This window comes from Phocoena sinus, chromosome 4 (genome assembly GCF_008692025.1).
Source record: "Phocoena sinus isolate mPhoSin1 chromosome 4, mPhoSin1.pri, whole genome shotgun sequence".
Classification (NCBI taxonomy): domain Eukaryota; kingdom Metazoa; phylum Chordata; class Mammalia; order Artiodactyla; family Phocoenidae; genus Phocoena; species Phocoena sinus.
In genome coordinates this window covers 48,963,320-48,980,920 of record NC_045766.1, presented here as the reverse complement: position 1 = coordinate 48,980,920, position 17,601 = coordinate 48,963,320, and the positions used below count along the sequence as shown (strand labels likewise).

Here is a 17,601-nt window from a genome sequence, read left to right as displayed (position 1 = left end):
ATACTCACTACAGCTTTTAGAAATAGAGAGCGAGGGAGTGGTGTGGACGGTCCGGGAGAGAGGTGATGACTTCAGGCATGTGACATCTCTGCGGCGATGGAGCCGCATAGGCATGCAGTAGTCACACCGAAGGGGAGGCTGGACGCGCGTCTGTTACGTGGATTCTGTTTCTTTTGGGGGGTGAGCAGCGGAATTAACGGAGGGTCTGAGAGCCCATGCTTGAGCATGTAGCCTCTTTCCCCACAGGTGGGTGAGGTACCCGCCTGGCTCGCCTCCGCCGGGACCCCCGGTAGCGATGGCCCCGCCCTGAGCGGGAGCCTGATCTGTCTCTCCTGACGCGCAGCTCCATTCTGAACCTGCCCGGCGAGTCGACGCTGCGGCGGGACTTTCTGAGGCTCCAGCTGGCCAACAAGGAGCGGTCTGAGGCCCTGCGGCGGCAGCAGCTGGAGCAGCAGCAGCGGGAGAACGAGGAGCACAAGCGGCAGCTGCTGGCGGAGCGCCAGAAGCGCATCGAGGAGCAGAAAGAGCAGCGCCGGCGGCTGGAGGAGGTGAGGACCCGCTCGGCCGCCTCTGCGACCCGCCCCTGTGGCTGCGGCCCCCTTCCTGGGTGTCCGCCGTGGCCCGGGGTCCCGCCCGTGAGGTCGAGGCCGTAGCCTGCTTGGAGCGCACACAGCTGAACTGCAAAGAAGGCTGCAGCCAGGCGCTCTTACAGGCGGGGGACTTCCCTTGCTGGGGGTGGTGTGACCTTGGCGTGGTCACATCAGGAAAGCAGGTGAAGGCTGCAGCCCCTTCAAGTCTTGCTCAGGTATCACCTTCTTAGTGAGGCTTCCTTGACTCCCTCACTTAAAATCACAGCCCCTCTCTACATCATGTCCCGTCGCTCTTCCCTGCTTAATTGTTTTTATATAGCTCTTATCACCTTCACACGTGTGTACTTCATGTACTTTCGTATATCTGTCTCTCCGCACTAGAATGTAAGCTCCCCGAGGACGGAAGATTCTTTTATCCCTATGTATCTCTACATCGTGTATCTAGACATTAGTGTCTAAAACAGTGACCATCACACAGTAGGCACCTCCTAAATATTTGTGGAATGAATGAACTAATAGACAAGTGAATGAGTCAGTGACCAAGAGGTGAAGTATAGGTGTTGACTAGACCACAGTGAGTAGGCAGAGAAGCGAGACGTCAAATATGGAAAAGCAGGGCCTGCCTATTGCTCCTCCTCTGTTACTCCTCTGAACACTGAAGAAAGCATTTCCCGAGTCCTTCCACGCACGCCTTGGTACCCAGGGCCTGTCCCGTAGCTAGTGGGCAAGACTTGCCTTCACCAATAGGTGCGCTGTCATCTGTGTGGGAACCCGTAGCGCCAGCCACACTCTCCTGCATGGCTTACCCTGGGCCAGGCTCTCACCCGTGTGGTCTTACAGACGTTTATTAAAGCCTCTTTCCCAGAACTTTGGTCCAGGGCCTCCTTCCTCTGCCAAATAAATCAAAACCTCTAGACAATTAGGAAACAGAGAGACCATAGCTGTTGGGGAAGTTGGATGGCAGATGAAAGCTTCGCTAACGGCATGGTAATGGGGGAGTAATTTTACAGTTCTCCCAAACACCATCTTGCCCCTCATTAACGGTTTACAGCAATTCATTTGCTCTGTCAGGTGGCCACTGCAGCTAGAGGGTGGTGAATTGCAGACTCCAAGAGCGGCTTGCTTTTTAAGTCGTACATCCAGGTCCAGCCTTCCCGGATCAGTGAGGGCTTCCGTTCCAGTTTGCAGTAAATCCCGTCAACCTCATTATGTCCCTAGAGTATTAGTATGCAGACCGGCAGCAGTCATACCCAACAGTTACAATTACTGAGTGACTTCTGTGTGCCAAATACCGGGTGGGGTGCTTTGCTTACATCCAGGATGTCACCACTATCGTGGATTTGTGTATATCCATGATCTCTTGCGCAAAGTGTGCATATCTCCATTTAACAAAGAGGAAACTGAGGTTCAAAGACGGGAAGAAATTGGTCCCACGTCACGGAGCCAGTGCGTACAAAGCCAGGATTCACACCCAGGTCTCCCTTCTCCCAAGGGCCATGTGGGCTCTGATGCACTAAGGGCAGATATGTAATCAGAGCCGTGAACTGTGATCCTCAGAACTGAACCTTATAAGCGTCTGCAAACAGCAGTAGGCAGATGAAGGACTTCCCAATCTAAGTAAGTAAGTCTAGGATGTTGTCGGAGGGATGAATGCTCAGCCCATAAAAGGTTTGAAGGTCACCTACCATCCTGTATTCTCAGAATTACACTATAGTAGACAGAGGCATTGTAGTGCTGAGGGGGGCAGAAGCCTTCAAAGCGCAGGCAAAGGCAGGGTGAAGGGAGGTGGGTGGTAATTAGCCAGCTCTCAGAAGCAAAGTACAAAGTGTAGGAGTGGAGGTGCCTGCCTCACCTCCGGTTACTCTCCTGGGCACGAATTGAGATTCTCAGACAGGTCCTTGCAGCTGTGCCTCAGTGTCACTTCCGTCCGCCCACCCAGGCCGGCTGCAGCCTCTTGGACTGGCCCCCAGCCCAGCGCTACAACCGTTTCCTTCAGTCCTCTCGGGTCTCCTGAGGACCATGGCCTCTGCTGTCTGGATCCAAGGCTTACTCCCTTTAACTTCTGATCACGCCTCTCTCCGCAGCCAGTACCCTCTCAGGCTCTGCCCCCCAACCCTGCCTTTCCTGCTGCTTTCCTGATTTGTGGTTTATTCCTTCCAAGAGCATTTCCCGAGGCCCTCGCCTCATTGGAGCATCATGCCCTGGAAATCTGGACCATTTGCCTTTCCCCTGTCTGGCTAATGAGCTCCTTGCCTGGTGATTTGCTACACTTAGTTTCAGGCTAAAAGCATTTACCGAGGGCTTCCCTGGTGGCGCTGTGGTTGAGAGTCCGCCTGCCGATGCAGGGGACACGGGCTCGTGCCCCGGTCTGGGAAGATCCCACATGCCGCGGAGCGGCTGGGCCCGTGAGCCATGGCCGCTGAGCCTGCGCGTCCGGAGCCTGTGCTCCTCAACGGGAGAGGCCACAACAGTGAGAGGCCCGCGTACCGCAAAAAAAAAAAAAAAAAAAAAAAAAAAAAAAAAAAAAGCATTTACCGAGTAACCCTAGAAAATCCCCTTGTCATCCCATAAAACGTTTAACATACCAGAGAATGCAAACACGTGTACACAGACACACAAGCACACTCTTATATGAATTTCTTTCTTTCTTTTTTTTTTTAATTTTAACACAAGGACTCTTGGCCTTTGAACCTAGATCCTCAGTTGGTACAGTCTTTTCAGAGGATGCATTGTATTGTTTTGGTTTCTTTTTTTAGATTTTCTTCCTCTTGTACCTGGTTTGCTCTATTTAAACATTATATGTTTTTTTTTTTCATCAAGTTGCTTGAATAACAATTTCTAACAGTTAGGAAGCACTTGACCATAAGACAGGTACTCTGTTCAGTACTTCACATGAATTGTCTCATTTAATCCTCACAAAGAACCCCCAGTCTAAAGATAAAGCAGCTGAGTCTCAGAGAGGTTAACAACTTGCTAACGGTCACACAGCTTGAGACAAAACGAGGTTTCAAACCCAGCAGATTGGACTCCAGAGCCCAGCCACTGTCACTGCATCTGTCCTGCCTCGCCCCCGGCAAGCCAGAGTCAGTGTGCTTTTCCATAGTTTTCACCTGGCCTCTGCTTCTGTGGTCTTTTACACCGAGAATTTAAGGATTTCTGAGCAAAGTCAAAGAAGCTGCACTCAGCGGGGGCTCATCTTTGAGCTGGATTCTGGCTCTCAGTCTCCCAGTCAGAGCTCCTGCCAAGGCCTCCTCGTGTCTGTTCTCTTGCTGCATTTTCTGGAGCCTCTATCTTGGATGTTTTCAGGCTCAGTGGGGCACAGGCATCTAGTGGGGCACACCCTCTGTGTCCCCACCCCACGGGCACAGAAGGCGTGCATGGAGACACTTTGCTCTAGGCATCAATGGGCATGCGCCCTAGCTTCTCACCAGAAGCAGGAATGCTTGTGACCACAGGGCATCAAGAGATTTTATCCGCTTTATCTTTTGATCCTTTATCTTGCTTCTATTGTACAATACAGAAAAAAAGAAATACTGAATACTCAGATGACTGTAAGTTCTGAACCCCTGAGTGATGACTGTCCCCGCCACCCGGGATTCCTCTCCCGCCTCCGGTCCTGCTGGATCCCATCCACGTCTGCTGCCCTGGCCCGTGGTGACCACTTCTGTTTCTGTTGCCGAGTAGGAACTTGCACTACATTGTCACGTAGAAACAGTTAAAGCCGGTAGTTAGGCTCGTGAACTTCGCTTCATTGTGAGCCAGGTGGCCTTGTGTAGGCATCCTGGGAAATACATGCCCTTTTCCAAATAAAGGCCCTTCAGACACCCCTTTGGTGACCCAAGGCTGTGTGGGTTGTAGCCTCTGACTTCCTCAGTGATCTCAGATGTCACCTCCGACCAGAGTTTCTAAGGAATCCTCGTCTGCCCTTTGCTATTTATAGGCAACCATGTGTTTTTGGCTAGGTTCTAAACCAGGATCTGTATGTTCTCAGGACTTTGTACACTGAATGTAGTCATTTACCAGTTTCATGAAAAGGACGTGGCTTCAGGCCAATTAAATGGTAGGTACACGACACCGCTTTTGACCAATGATAAAGTACAATTTATAACTAAGTTCCAAGAATCGGATTAAACCCAGCTAAGATGATTAAGTCCATCAATAGTGAGAAAAAGTACGTAGAGGGCTTCTTCTATTTTTATTCAGTTCAGTAGAATTTTCTGACACTTGGCCTAGTCAATGCACAACTTGTTTTACTCTCCATCACAGAGTTAGGGTCCAGGAATCAGGACCCTGAGGTGCTGGGGCACCTACTCTGGTCATCTTTTCAGACCAACCTTGGGTGGAAGATTGGTGGTGATGCTTGATTCTGCTCAAGAGTTTTGAAATGATGTTAATAATTACTATATATATTTTTCAACTAGCTGAGAGCCTTCTTTCTATACCTTCATTGTGGGGAGAGTATCTTTGAGTCCCAGAAATGAATCACATTGACCCCAGGAGCACGAACCTGCTCCATGGTAGCAAGTTTTATTCTTCGGAGAATTGTATTCAGTTCTTTAAGCCACCGAGATCTCATTTGGTGCCCTCAAGGCGATCATAACATCATCCAGTTGTAAAAACAACCAGCTCTAGCTGAAAGATATTATACTGCTCTGGTTCTATCACCAGAAAAAAAAAAAAAAAAAGTTAAATACCACCAGTATCTTACTGGCCAGTAGTAGTTGAGCACGGATGTACAAAATGAGAGCCTGGAGTCTAAAATTCCCTATAAGCCTCTAGCTTTTTATTGTGAGTGACTGGGGCTTTTAAGGACATTGGGATCAAGTGTTTGTTTAAGTGTATGGTAGAATTAAAACTTTTGTCCTATTCCTACCGGCAGTCACTTGACAAATTTAGTGCCTGCATAGCTCCACTCTGCGGACAGCCATGCTGGACCCTGGGAATGGTCTGCCCTTGTGAAGATGAGATCTGTGAGGGAGACAGGCATTCAGCAAATAATCACCCAAATAACCATTTTCACCATCATTGCCAGACTGCTGTGGTGGAACAGAATGGCGCACTAGGGGAGCAGACCACGGGGGTGGGAGCCTAGGCGGGCGTGGAGGCCTGTTGGTCAGCGTTCACCTGAAGGCAGTGAGGGGCACGCGTGGGTGCTAGGCAGGGAAGCCAAGGCACTGTGTTGCTGGTCTTCGTAAGCCTGGTTAAGGGATTTCATATTTTGTTCTAAGAATAGTGGGAAGTCATTGATATGTTTCAACCAAGGGGATATGATCAGATCTGCCGGTTTTTTTGCTGTTGTTTTTTGTTTTTTTTATGTGATCCTTTTTTTCTTACTTTGTATTGGAGTATAGTTGATTTACAATGTTGTGTTAGTTTCAGGTGTACAGCAAAGTGAATCAGTTATACATATACACATTTCCACTCTTTTTTTTAGATTCTTTTCCCATATAGGCCATTACAGAGTATTGAATAGAGTTCCCTGTGCTATACAGCAGGTTCTTATTAGTTATCTATTTTATATACAGTAGTGTGTACATGTCAATCCCAATCTCCCATTTTATCCTTCCCTCCCCCATCCCTTGGTAACCATAAGTTTGTTTTTTACATCCATGACTCTATTTCTGTTTTGTAAATAAGTTCATTTGTGCCCTTTTCTTTAGATTCTACATACAAGCGATATCATATGATATTTGCCTTTCTGTCAGATCTGCGTTTTTGAAATGAAACTTGGGCTGCAGGGAAAGTGGTTGGAAGGAAGCAAGAGTGGATAGGAGAGACCAGTTAGCCCAGGCCACAGAGGGTGGTGCTTTAGGTGGATGGTGGTTGGGTGGGGATTGAGGAAAGTGGGCACATTTGAGAGAGATGGAGCCTATAGCACATGCAGGATGCGGTGGTTGATCAGATGTCTTCCATGAAGGAGTGCAGGTGGTCACAGAAGGTTCTCCAATGTTAGGCTGGAGCGTCCAGGTGGAGGGCCAGGTTTGGGAGCAGTCGGATAAGATCAGTTTGGAATGTAGCGAGTTAAAGCTGCCTATGAGGCAGCCAGTGGTGATGCCACGGATGCAGTTGGATTATATAGTTAGAGCCAGAGAAGAGGGGTTGAGAATGGGAAGAAAAATGGGAATTATTGGTTTATGGTCATGGAGGTAGACATCGAGAGGAGGAGAGTCTAGGAACTAGACTCTGAGAGCAAGAGTAGGGGAGGAGAAGCAAGCAGGAAGACTAATAAGGACGTAAGAGAGTTGAATGTTGTTGCAGAGAAAACTGCATATTCAAGCGGACGATGGAGTTACAGGACCAGCTCTGCAGAACGCTGCCCAAAGGAGTAAGCCAACAGCAGCCCTTCGTTTCAGTGACAAAGAAGACATTTGAAAGGTAGTTTTAGTGTAGTAATCTCTAGAAATGTATCCGTTTCGTCTCTGCTTTGGCGAGAAGGAAGCAACCTGCTCGGGAAATCAGAAGGTCTAGATCTGAGGGCCACCGTGCACCACCTGCCTGCCTGGGCGGCTCCCTAAGTCTCCCCAGAGCCCCACTTCCTAAGCTCCACGAGGAGGCTTCTAAGAAAGCTTGTTCCCACCACCAAAGTTGTTCTGAGGATTAACCAGGAAAATGGATGTAAAAGACCTGGCTTTGTCAACCGCCAAGAGCTAGACAGATCTCGCTTTCAACTGACTTGTCAAATCCAGGTTAAACGTGACTAATAGGCCCCACTTGTGCTTCCGTTTGGAGAACTTTTCGTGCTTACATGCTCATCCATTGTGGTCAGATTTGCTCCCATCACCTCTCAGTATCCACTTTCACTCAGGGTGACCAGGCCAGTTTCACAGAAGCTGTGGCAGCTGGAGCGCAAATGCAGAAAAGCCACTGGTGGGTATGGTTACTCTTTGGGACCTCAGTCGTTTCTCCCAGGTGCTTTCAGACCAAAAAGGGGAAAAGGGAGATCAAGGGGAAACTGCAGAAGAGCCAGTGAGCAACAGAGCATTTGGGGAAATTCTGCTGAGAGTAGTATTTTGGCTGACGTTATCTTTCCTTATTAGATGTAAGTTCTTTAACTTTCCAGTGTCTCAGTTTCCTCGTCTGTAAAACTAGAAATAACAGTAGCATTTACCTCCCAGGGCTATTGTCAGGATTAAATGATTCAATTCAGAGAAAGACTTAGAAGAGCAGCAACACTTAGAACACACTCAGTAAATATTAGTTGTTAGCATTGTTGGAGTGGGTACCTTTGGCTGAAATCCGAGGTATAATTTCCAAAAGTGTACTCTTTTACATGCGGCAGTAAAACCTTCTTGAATTTATTCAAATAAATGTACCAACAGGGAAACTTTTATTCATACCTTGGGAAGAATATTTTTTTTCTTTTTGTGGTACGCGGGCCTCTTACTGTTGTGGCCTCTCCCATTGCGGAGCATGGGCTCCGGACACGCAGGCTCAGCGGCCATGGCTCACAGGCCCAGCCGCTCCACGGCATGTGGGGTCTTCCCGGACCAGGGCATGAACCCGTGTCCCCTGCATCGGCAGGCGGGACTCTCAACCACTGCGCCACTAGGGAAGCCCAAGGAAGGATATTTTTTTATAATACTGGTAGGGATTTGGTTATGTCATCAAGAGAAAAAAATATATATCCAGTTTTTAAGTGGCTGACTAGCAGATTCGTGTAGGGGCAAAGCACACCGGCTTTGAAGCTGTGGAGACCAAGGCTTAATCCTAGCTACGTGACCTAGGGCAGATTACTTGCCCTCTCTGACCCTCAGCTTCCTCATATACACAATCAAGATACTGTTTACTTGGCAGAATTGTTGCAGGGTAGATGTAGTCATAGGTACAGAAGGCTTGGCACAGTGCCTGACAGAAGAACGGACTGACATTGGTGGGTGAATATTTTATTGTCATTTTGCAACCGGTGGTTTCAACGTTGTTAGGTTTTTTGTTTCGTTTTAAGGGTTCTCTGAATAGATGGCATCTCCCATTGCCTGTCTTCCTTCATTCTCTAAGGTACCTTCCCTGTTTACTTTTCCATCCCTTTTTGAGGGCTCTTCTCTGAGAGCCCTCTTGCTCTTGTCTTGCTGGGGTCTGCATCTACTGTCAACATAGCTAGCAGTCCTGGCCTTCCAGCACAGGGAGGCAGCCCATTCTTCATCTTTCTGGATGCACCTCATCTTATAGGATCAGCTGCCACCTTGGAAGATCTCCTCTTCCCAGCCAAGCCTCAGAGGACCCTCCCCTGGGGAAACTCTGCTTTTGGATGGATGCTCTCATCAGTATTTCTTGTCACTTCCCACACTGTGTAATTATGATCCCATTGTCGCCACCAGTGGCTGCATCGAGTCTCATCTTCTACCAGCATCTAAACAAAACCCCTAAGAAGGTAGAGCTCTTGTGATGCCTGAAGAGTAAGCTTCTGGGCACCTGGGACACAGCACCTTGGGAGTGACCCTTTCTCCAGGAAGGTAGAAACAAGACGGTCAGGGGTATAGTAAGAGATTGCCTAGGTTTGAATCCCGACTCTGCCACTTACTGCCTTTGTGATCTTGGGCAAGACATGACTTCTCTATGCCTCCGTTTGCTCATTTATAAAATGGGAGAGTAACAGTTTCCAGGATTAAATGTTTCTACATACAAAGCACTTAGAACGGTAGCTGGCATCAAGTACCTGAATAATCAAGAAAAGAGTTGCCCATAAGAGGAACAGCTTTCTTTCCCATCATCCGCCTGCTGTGGCCGCCCTTAGTCATTTCTTTTCCGGGTGAGGGCTCACAGCTGACTGCGGCCTGAGCAGGCAGGAGACGGGAATGCTGCGTTCCCACGCACAGGCCACGCTCCCAGGCCCTCAGCTGGAAGAAAACACCATGAACAAGAATAACTCTCCCATTGCAGGGCCTGGAGTGTTAATTCGCTGGCACTGCTGAGAAGCAGCCTTTAATTCACTTAATCATCAACTGTAGGCGTCCTAATGAGTCCTGCAAGCGGCATCCACTGGTCGGGGGTAGAGCAGCTCTTTCTTCCTGGATGCTGTTAGCATTGGCACCAAGATTGAACGCTTACTAGCTGGGCTTTTTTGTTTTTTTTAATAACATCTTTATTGGAGTATAATTGCTTTACAATGGTGTGTTAGTTTCAGCTTTATAACAAAGTGAAACAGCTATATGTATGCATATATCCCCATATCCCCTCCCTCTTGTATCTCCCTCCCACCCTCCCTATCCCACCCCTCTAGGTGGTCACAAAGCACCGAGCTGATCTCCCTGTGCTAGCTGGGCTTTTGCTCTGTTATTTCAATAACTGAACAGAAATTATGAAACAGATGGAAGCCAGGCTGGCAAAGTGGATGCTTTTACTGTCCAGGGCAGGGCCTGCCCACGGCCTCTGACAAGGTCCGCATCGGGCACGCGTGTAATTCACACACGTGCTTCAAGAGGCCGTGTGGTTTGCATGGATGTATGGAATCCTGCTTCCCAGGGGATCCCAGAAAGGTTCCCTGTTCTAACTTACCTGCCATGCTTGCAGGAGTCTGGCTTTGTCCGCTTGGTCACCTGGGTCCTGTGAAGGGAGGGGCTTCCTGCCCAGGTGAGGAGGTTGGGCTGAAATTCCTGTACTGCAGCCTAAAATGCTACTGATATTTGAAATCCTTTTGCTCAGACTCCTTTCTACACTTTCAGGGACTGGGAAGGATATGCTAGTATTTTATATTTATAGCATTTCATACCGGAAGGAAAAGAAAAAACAGCATTAGGAAGTTTCTGGCCCTGGGTGTATCTAGGGCAGCTTAGGTGGATGACAGGGGTTGCTTTTAAGTGACAGTGAGGAATGGGCATTACAACTGCCTTCAGTTGTCCGGGGTCTTCATGGAATCTCTTTTATTACATCCAGTCTGCATCTCTTACATTACACCATCATTATTCTTAGCTGTTCCCAACCATAGAACTACGATAACAAAATAGTTTCACAGAAAGTACTATTTCGCATGACATTTAAATCGAATTGTTTTTATTTCACTCGTGTTTTCTTCAGTCAATGAGCGGCTTCATGGAATCCTAGAGGTTGAGGAACATGAGACCTCAAAAGTGGTCTAAGCCAATTCTTCTCTCAAAGCAAGAATCCCTTTGACAATACTCATCACAGACATTTAACCTGTTTAACATATTATCTCTGCTTATACTTTTAGAGGCTTGAGGCAGCCTATTCTATTTTTGAACAACTCCTACTGTTAGAAAATGGATCCTGTTATTGATTCAAGTCCTTGTGCTATCCCTGCATTAATACAAATTATACCAAACAAAACTAAAACGCCTTCCACCTAAGCCCCAGAAATGGTTGAAGGCAATGATAGTGTTCTCGCCCAAATGTCACCAGTTCCTGCAACCTTGCTATATATGATGTAATTTAGCATCTTCACCATCATCCCAGATGTACGGGAGTGGCCCTCTCTGTAGACATTGTATTAATAAACTGGTTTATAATGGGCTTGTTTTCATAGGACTCAATTTGAAAGCCTCATATTAAGTCTTCAGAACGATGGCAGAAGGAATTTGAGAGTTACATCTGCACTTGACTTTTACACTAACCTACAGAGTCATAGGTGCTCAGGCTGTCCATTGGGCCATCTTGCTCCTCTAAATGATACCCAGGAAAACCAACCGTTCTCCCCAGGGAAACTGCAGCTCAGAGATAAGCTCATAAATACACTGACTAGCACCCAAAGCAGAGGCAGGACCAGAATTCTTCATGAAGCCTCCTCGCAGCTCAGCCTGTTTACAACTTTCTTTCCCCGTACTACCTGCATAAAGACTAGCTTGGCCCACATGTACCCAGACAGTGCTTAGCCTTGGGGCTGCCTAGTGATCAAAAGTTGGCTAGGGAGCTCAAAAGAAGAGTCTCATTTAAGCTGTTAATTTTCTAGGAAAGCTCTGAACGGGTGGGTTGGATGGTTTATCTTTTTTTTTTTTTTTCCTTGTTATTTACAGTTCCAGCTCATTTGTTTTTTTAACATCTTTATTGGACTATAGTTGCTTTACAATGGTGTGTTAATTTCTGCTGTATAACAAAGTGAATCGGTTATACATATACATATGTTCCCATATCTCTTCCCTCTTGCGTCTGGATGGTTTATCTTTAATAGTGTAAAGTACGTGTAAAAAGAAAAGAATGAGGTATATCTAGCCGGTCTAGTTTTCTCAGTGGTTCTCTGATTACTGTCTCTGTGAGGAAAAGACAGGTAGCAAAGTGAAGGTAGAGGGGGAAATGGCCACTTGAAAAAGCATTAATAAAACATCCTTCACTTTGTATATATAGACGTCTCAACTGTAGATGTCTTTCAGATCCATAGAGGCAGCATGGCAAGAGCCAGATGCAGAGTCTCGTTCTGGCTTTGCACTTACCAACTGAGTGAACTTGGGCAAGATATTGGCCTGTGTGCGCCTCGGTTTCCTTATCTGTCAAGGGATAATGATGGCAGTACATGCCTAAAGGGTTGTGATAAGAACTAAATGAGTTACTATGAGCAAAGGGCTTAGGACAGTGCCTGGCATCATAGTAGGCACTACCCAACTGTTTGTTCTTATCATGAATAATTATTATTCATTTTTGTGATTCTGATTACTTTGTAGTGAACTCAGAGGTGCCAGACTGCTTGACCATCATTCTCATTCTCATCCTCCCTATTTAAAAAAACGCTTGGAATCCCAGTGTTAGTTGCAAGGAATCATACCCTTGCCCTGCAGTGGGTGGTATGCAATGGTCTTTGCAAAGCTGAAACGTTCACAGATGTTAAAATGGGCAAATGGGGTACCCAGAAGCTTGAATGCCTCTTGTCACAAGTATAGCTCCTGCAAAGCTTATACAGAACAGTCCTATTTAAGTGAGGGGGCATGTGTGCTGTGCGGTCGATTCGAGAGACCACGCTGGGGCCTTTCATTTCGAATGTCTTTGAACAGAGAGAGCCCCTGTGTCAAGGGGAAGGTTTGAGGTACTTCCCAAGGAGCCTGACTTAATCCTGCACTGGCTGCTGTGCCGTCCTCTGGAGGCCCACTCTGGTCTTCCACAGTCAGTGGGGTCTCCTCTCACCACTTCCAGGAAGTCACCCAGGATGAAAAGAAGCAGAGCTCTCCAAGAGCAAGCCATAATTCTGCTTCACTTCCCTTCTCATTCTGAATTGTTAGTCGGTTTTTGCTTTGCGATGTAGCATATTCTTGCTTAGACTCTTAGAATGAACAGACTTGTAAGATCACCTAATCTTCCCCCTCATTGAGGGTTTGGGTTAAGGTGACTCATTCAAGGTCATACGACATTCACTCATTCATTAAACAAATATTTATTGAGACTGTGTGGTATGGTCTGCAGTGTTTGTATCGGTGGCAGAGCACGACTGGAATCTAGTCCTACTATTTCTGATCCAGTGTTCTGTCCCTCAGGTCCTGTGGCCTCTCAGACCTACTCCCCTCCCCCGGTGATATGTCACTTTGCACCTGTAGGATATTAATTCTCAAATGTGAATGTTACCTTTGAGTCTGTATAATAGGAAACACAATGTGGGTAAAAGATAGAAGGGCCCAAAACCTTTACACGAAGGCAACTAGCCTTGTTTTCCCCAAATCTACCAGAATGTTGTAAGAATCAAACTCAAATTCAACCTGAACATTGAGCAAGTCGAAAAAAGCAGCAGAGTATCCTATCTGGATTGGATGCCTCTCCAATTGATAGAACACTCCGCCAGGTACTAGGGACTGGGGGGACAGTAGGGCACACAGTGCTCCCCCATTTTCCAGCCATGTGACATGGAGCAGTATACTTCTCTGAGCTTCAGTTTGCTTATCGGTAGAATGGGAATGACAGCAATAAACTTCAGAGTCACATTGTGGAATTTAATGAACTGAAGCATGTAAGTCACCCAACCCAGCAACTACCTGGCACACAGAGACAGTGCCTGTTATGATGATTTGTATTCATTCCATGATTTCCCTCAACTTGTTATGTGGCCACTGACAAGGAATTGAACCTTCCTAAAAGTCTCTAAATGAGGGAAATAAAGAAAATGACATTTGCATCACCCAACAGGGCTAATGTGAAGCTCCAATTAGAATAATATAGAATGAAATACTTCTTTTGGTAAAAAACAAAAAACAAAAAACAAAAAACCAGAAAAAGAACACCATACACACAGATTACAACCCTGGGCTTTTTCCAAAGATCCTGTATCCTTAGAATGATGGGTGAGCTGTACTTAGCCATATTTGCTCTGGTCCGTGGTACAGAGTTTTAGATTAGATAGGAGATTGGGCTAAGTTTCCCTGTAGGTTCCAGCCAGTTCTAGACACATCACTGTAGTTCAGTTTAACCACTTCTCCAATGAGAGGGTGTGGTAGCATCAGAGCAAATTGCTCCCCACTTCTGGGAAAATGACGTTAATCACATGCTCAGCTGACAGACACAGAGGTGGCATCTTCATGAGTTTAAAGCACCAAATGACAAGTCTACAGTTTCTCATTTATCTCCATTTTGATCTTCCCAAGGGAGATTTTGAGGTTTCAAAAGACATGGAGGGCCAAGCTGTTGTTTGCCTGTGTATACTCCTCTTTATGACTGTTTTTCATTCCAAAAAGATGCTTTAAGGTGGCTTACAAAGATTAATGCAGAAACTAGAAATAAAATAAACAAGAAAAATAAGGTAGAAAGGAACAGTAAAGTTGAAGAGAAAGCAAGATGAAGCCAGGGTAGGGTCAGTTCATAGAACGCCTATACAACGTGGTGTCTGGGTGCCAGAGGTGGGTCCCCGTCTGACTCTGAAAGTCTTAGCAGCTAAGGAAACAGGCAGACTTGAATGGGTCAAGATTCATGTTGTCCGGATTAGAGTAGACCCATTGCTCAGGCAAGCTTTCTGAGATCATTGAAAACCCGTGCACTTGGGCTTCCCTGGTGGCGCAGTGGTTGAGAGTCCGCCTGCCGATGCAGGGGACGCGGGTTCGTGCCCCGGTCCGGGAAGATCCCACATGCCGTGGAGCGGCTGGGCCCGTGAGCCATGGCTGCTGAGCCTGCACGTCCGGAGCCTGTGCTCTGCAATGGGAGAAGCCACAACAGTGAGAGGCCCGCGTACTGCAAAAAACCACCGGTGCACTCACCTGGGAATGGTTGAATAGTGCTAGGAATAATGTCTGAGTTATTTATATGAATAAACTCAGCACTTCTTAGCTTTTTTCCACTCTCCTCATAATACTGTAAAATGCAATTCATGTTCTAACAGGTCATCAAAGTCACTTCTACGAGGCCAGAGCACCCTGGTGCAGTACACATCTTTCTACTGGTTAAGCTTAATCCAAAAAGAACATTTAAAGGAATAAAAGGAAAGAAGGAGCAACTCCATGGCCTTTGTGATGAACACACATGTATATTATTTCTCACAACTTTAATGCAATTTGAATAGTTAAGGGCTAAGATAATATGCTCTTGACGAGCTGAAGGGGACAGGATTATTTCCTCCATTAAAATGAACATACTTGAAAGTACAGCCACACAGCCTTCACCTGGCCGTGGCCTGGGGGGAGCACCCACTGGGGAAGATAAAAACTGTGCTAAAAGAATCATTCTTTAGGAACACCAGTAGAAGGCAAAGGGACAAAAAGACCCCTTGATCTACTCTATGGATCAAGGCAACAATGACTTTAGCCTGGAAAAGTTTCAGAGTAGGTATTATCGGTCATTCCCCAACCAGAAAAAAAAATTAAGAAACTTGTAAGAACCTATTGAATGTCTAGTTTTATGTGCTGCAATTTTTGGAGATGGCTCCAAGAAGATGTGGATGAAAATGTACTTCTAGGCAGTTCAGTATATTTGGGGTGGGGGAGTGGGAAGTTCCTGCTAAGAGTTTAGAGTAGTTGGTTTAAGCTATTCTTTTTTGACAGAACCACTGTCATCTTTATGCGTAACTCAGTGACATTTAGAATTTTTTTTTGAAAGTTCTTTCGGAATTATTTGCGCTGTGAGTTTTATCTTATTTTATTTATTTATTTATGCTTTTTTTTTTTTTTTTTGCCACTCTGCGTGGCATATGGCATCTTAGTTCCCTGACCAGGTATCGAACCTGGGCCCCCTGCACTGGAAGCTTGGAGTCCTAACCACTGGACTGCCAGGGACGTCCCTCGAAAATTTTTTATTTCTTCCCTTTTCTACTCCATCCAGCTTAGACTCCTATTCCCTTATTTTCTTTTCCTGCCTTTCTCTAAGATGGAAAATAAATCCCATGCCAGTGCCAATCGTGGGTGGCTCTCTTTTTAGAAAAACACTCCAAGCCTTGTCTATGCTCAGCATAAAAGAATATTCTGGGCCGGGAGGGTGTCAAAGGGTGAAGGGATGGTCTGAGGTTCTGTGAGCCTTTCTCCTCTTCTCTTGCTGCCCCATCTATAGTATATAAAACAACAAACATCAGTGGTATCAGGCCCTTTATGGGATATAGTGAGAGGTAAAAACCAGAGTAGAGCAGAGACCCTGCCCACGATCTAGATTGCAGAATAAATGAGGCATTTCAAATAACCATAACATAAGGCATGGTATGCTATAAGCACTGATAGGAAGGGAAATGTACCCCCCCGCCGCCGAAAAAAAATTAGGATGGTACTGAATTGTCTGCTTTTGCCACAAGTTTCTTACTCGGTTCAATTGAACAAAATCTTTGCACCTGCCAGGTGCTAGGCCCCCCGTGAGGGGCTGGTGGGTCCAGTGGGGGTCAAGCACAGGCCTTGTCTCTGATTGCTACTTCCAGCAAGAGTCATCAGAGCTTTGTAAAGGTGTCTGCTTGAGGCCAGGGACTTGGTCTTTCTCTGACATGTTTTGATATGTCGCCTCAAACGGTCCCACAGCCAGGAGGAGAGAGAGCAAACAATTTTCCTGGAAAGGTGATTAACATTGAGGTACAGTAGCTAGAAATTGGCGAGGTGCCTTCCGCAAGGTTGGGGAAGTGATTTATTTTTCCAGCCTCACCACAGGAGCCAAGGCCCTGGCAGATGCCTCCATGCCTTAGCAGCAGCTGATCCAGATGAGATCATTATTAATTATTAGTCACTTTAGAGTGTCTTTTTCAGAAACTACAGAGTTCTTGGGAAGCCCAGACTCTCCTGAGTTGCAATCAACACTATGTACACCTTGCACAGGGACCTGAGTGGCCTGTAATTATAAAACAGTATTGATTCCTGGAAAGGGGGTTGAAAAATGTACAAATCCTTCACATAAAAATCAGCTAAATCTTCAAAAGCCTTGATTATATTTTTTCCTCAAGGAGACTGATGGTGGGAGTAAAAAACTTGAAATGTTAGCTAAATGAGGGCTGTTTCCTGCCAGGAGCCAGATCTGTACACATAATTATTTTATTCTCTGTGCTAGCATTGATTCACTTTGGTTGAGTGTTGGAAATATCTCTGTTTTGGGTCTGTAATCCAAATTATTCAGTCAGTTCCTATGATGATGTTTTCTACTCGCATCTTCCTGTATTATTTTTCTGTAAAACAAATAATCACATGTCTGGAACTTGACTCATCCCTGCCCCCCAGCACACCCCTCATTCCCATCCCTAAATTTGTATATCGCACCACCTGCCATGCTCCTGGGCCAGAAACTTCACTCACCACTCACCCCATAGTCACGAAATTCTGCCCGTTTTATTTTTGACCTAATTCTAATTTCTGCTTCTAAGTTGGCATCCACTACAGTCCTGTTGGAATGACTGGAAATCCGGATAGATTTTAGTTTTTCTTCCTTTTGGCTGCGTCTCAGCAGCAATTACGAACATGGATTCTCCAGCTGCCTTTGCTTAGCTCATGGGTGCCCTGTCATCTTCTGTCTGGATCCATAGAATGGCCTCACATTGCATTTTCAGCTTCTAGTCCTGTCCATCCCGTGGCGGGTAGGAGCCCCCTTGAAAATGCAGGTTTGGTCATGGCATTTGATGGCATATAGACTTCCAGCGGCTCCCCATTGCCTACAATCTAAGATGGACAAACGATTCTTCATCTGCAAGTGATAGACA

At 46.3% G+C, this 17,601-nt stretch overlaps 1 protein-coding gene across 5 annotated transcripts in view; it reads left to right on the top strand.

Annotated features, from left to right (window-relative positions):
* TNIK (TRAF2 and NCK interacting kinase) overlaps nt 1-17,601 on the top strand; it is a 414,569-nt gene that overhangs the window by 315,435 nt on the left and 81,533 nt on the right. For all 5 annotated transcript variants that reach the window (XM_032631527.1, XM_032631526.1, XM_032631525.1 and 2 more), the window contains exon 12: nt 344-548. In XM_032631527.1, the coding sequence (XP_032487418.1) occupies nt 344-548 (205 nt within the window). The remainder of the gene's footprint in view (nt 1-343; nt 549-17,601) is intronic.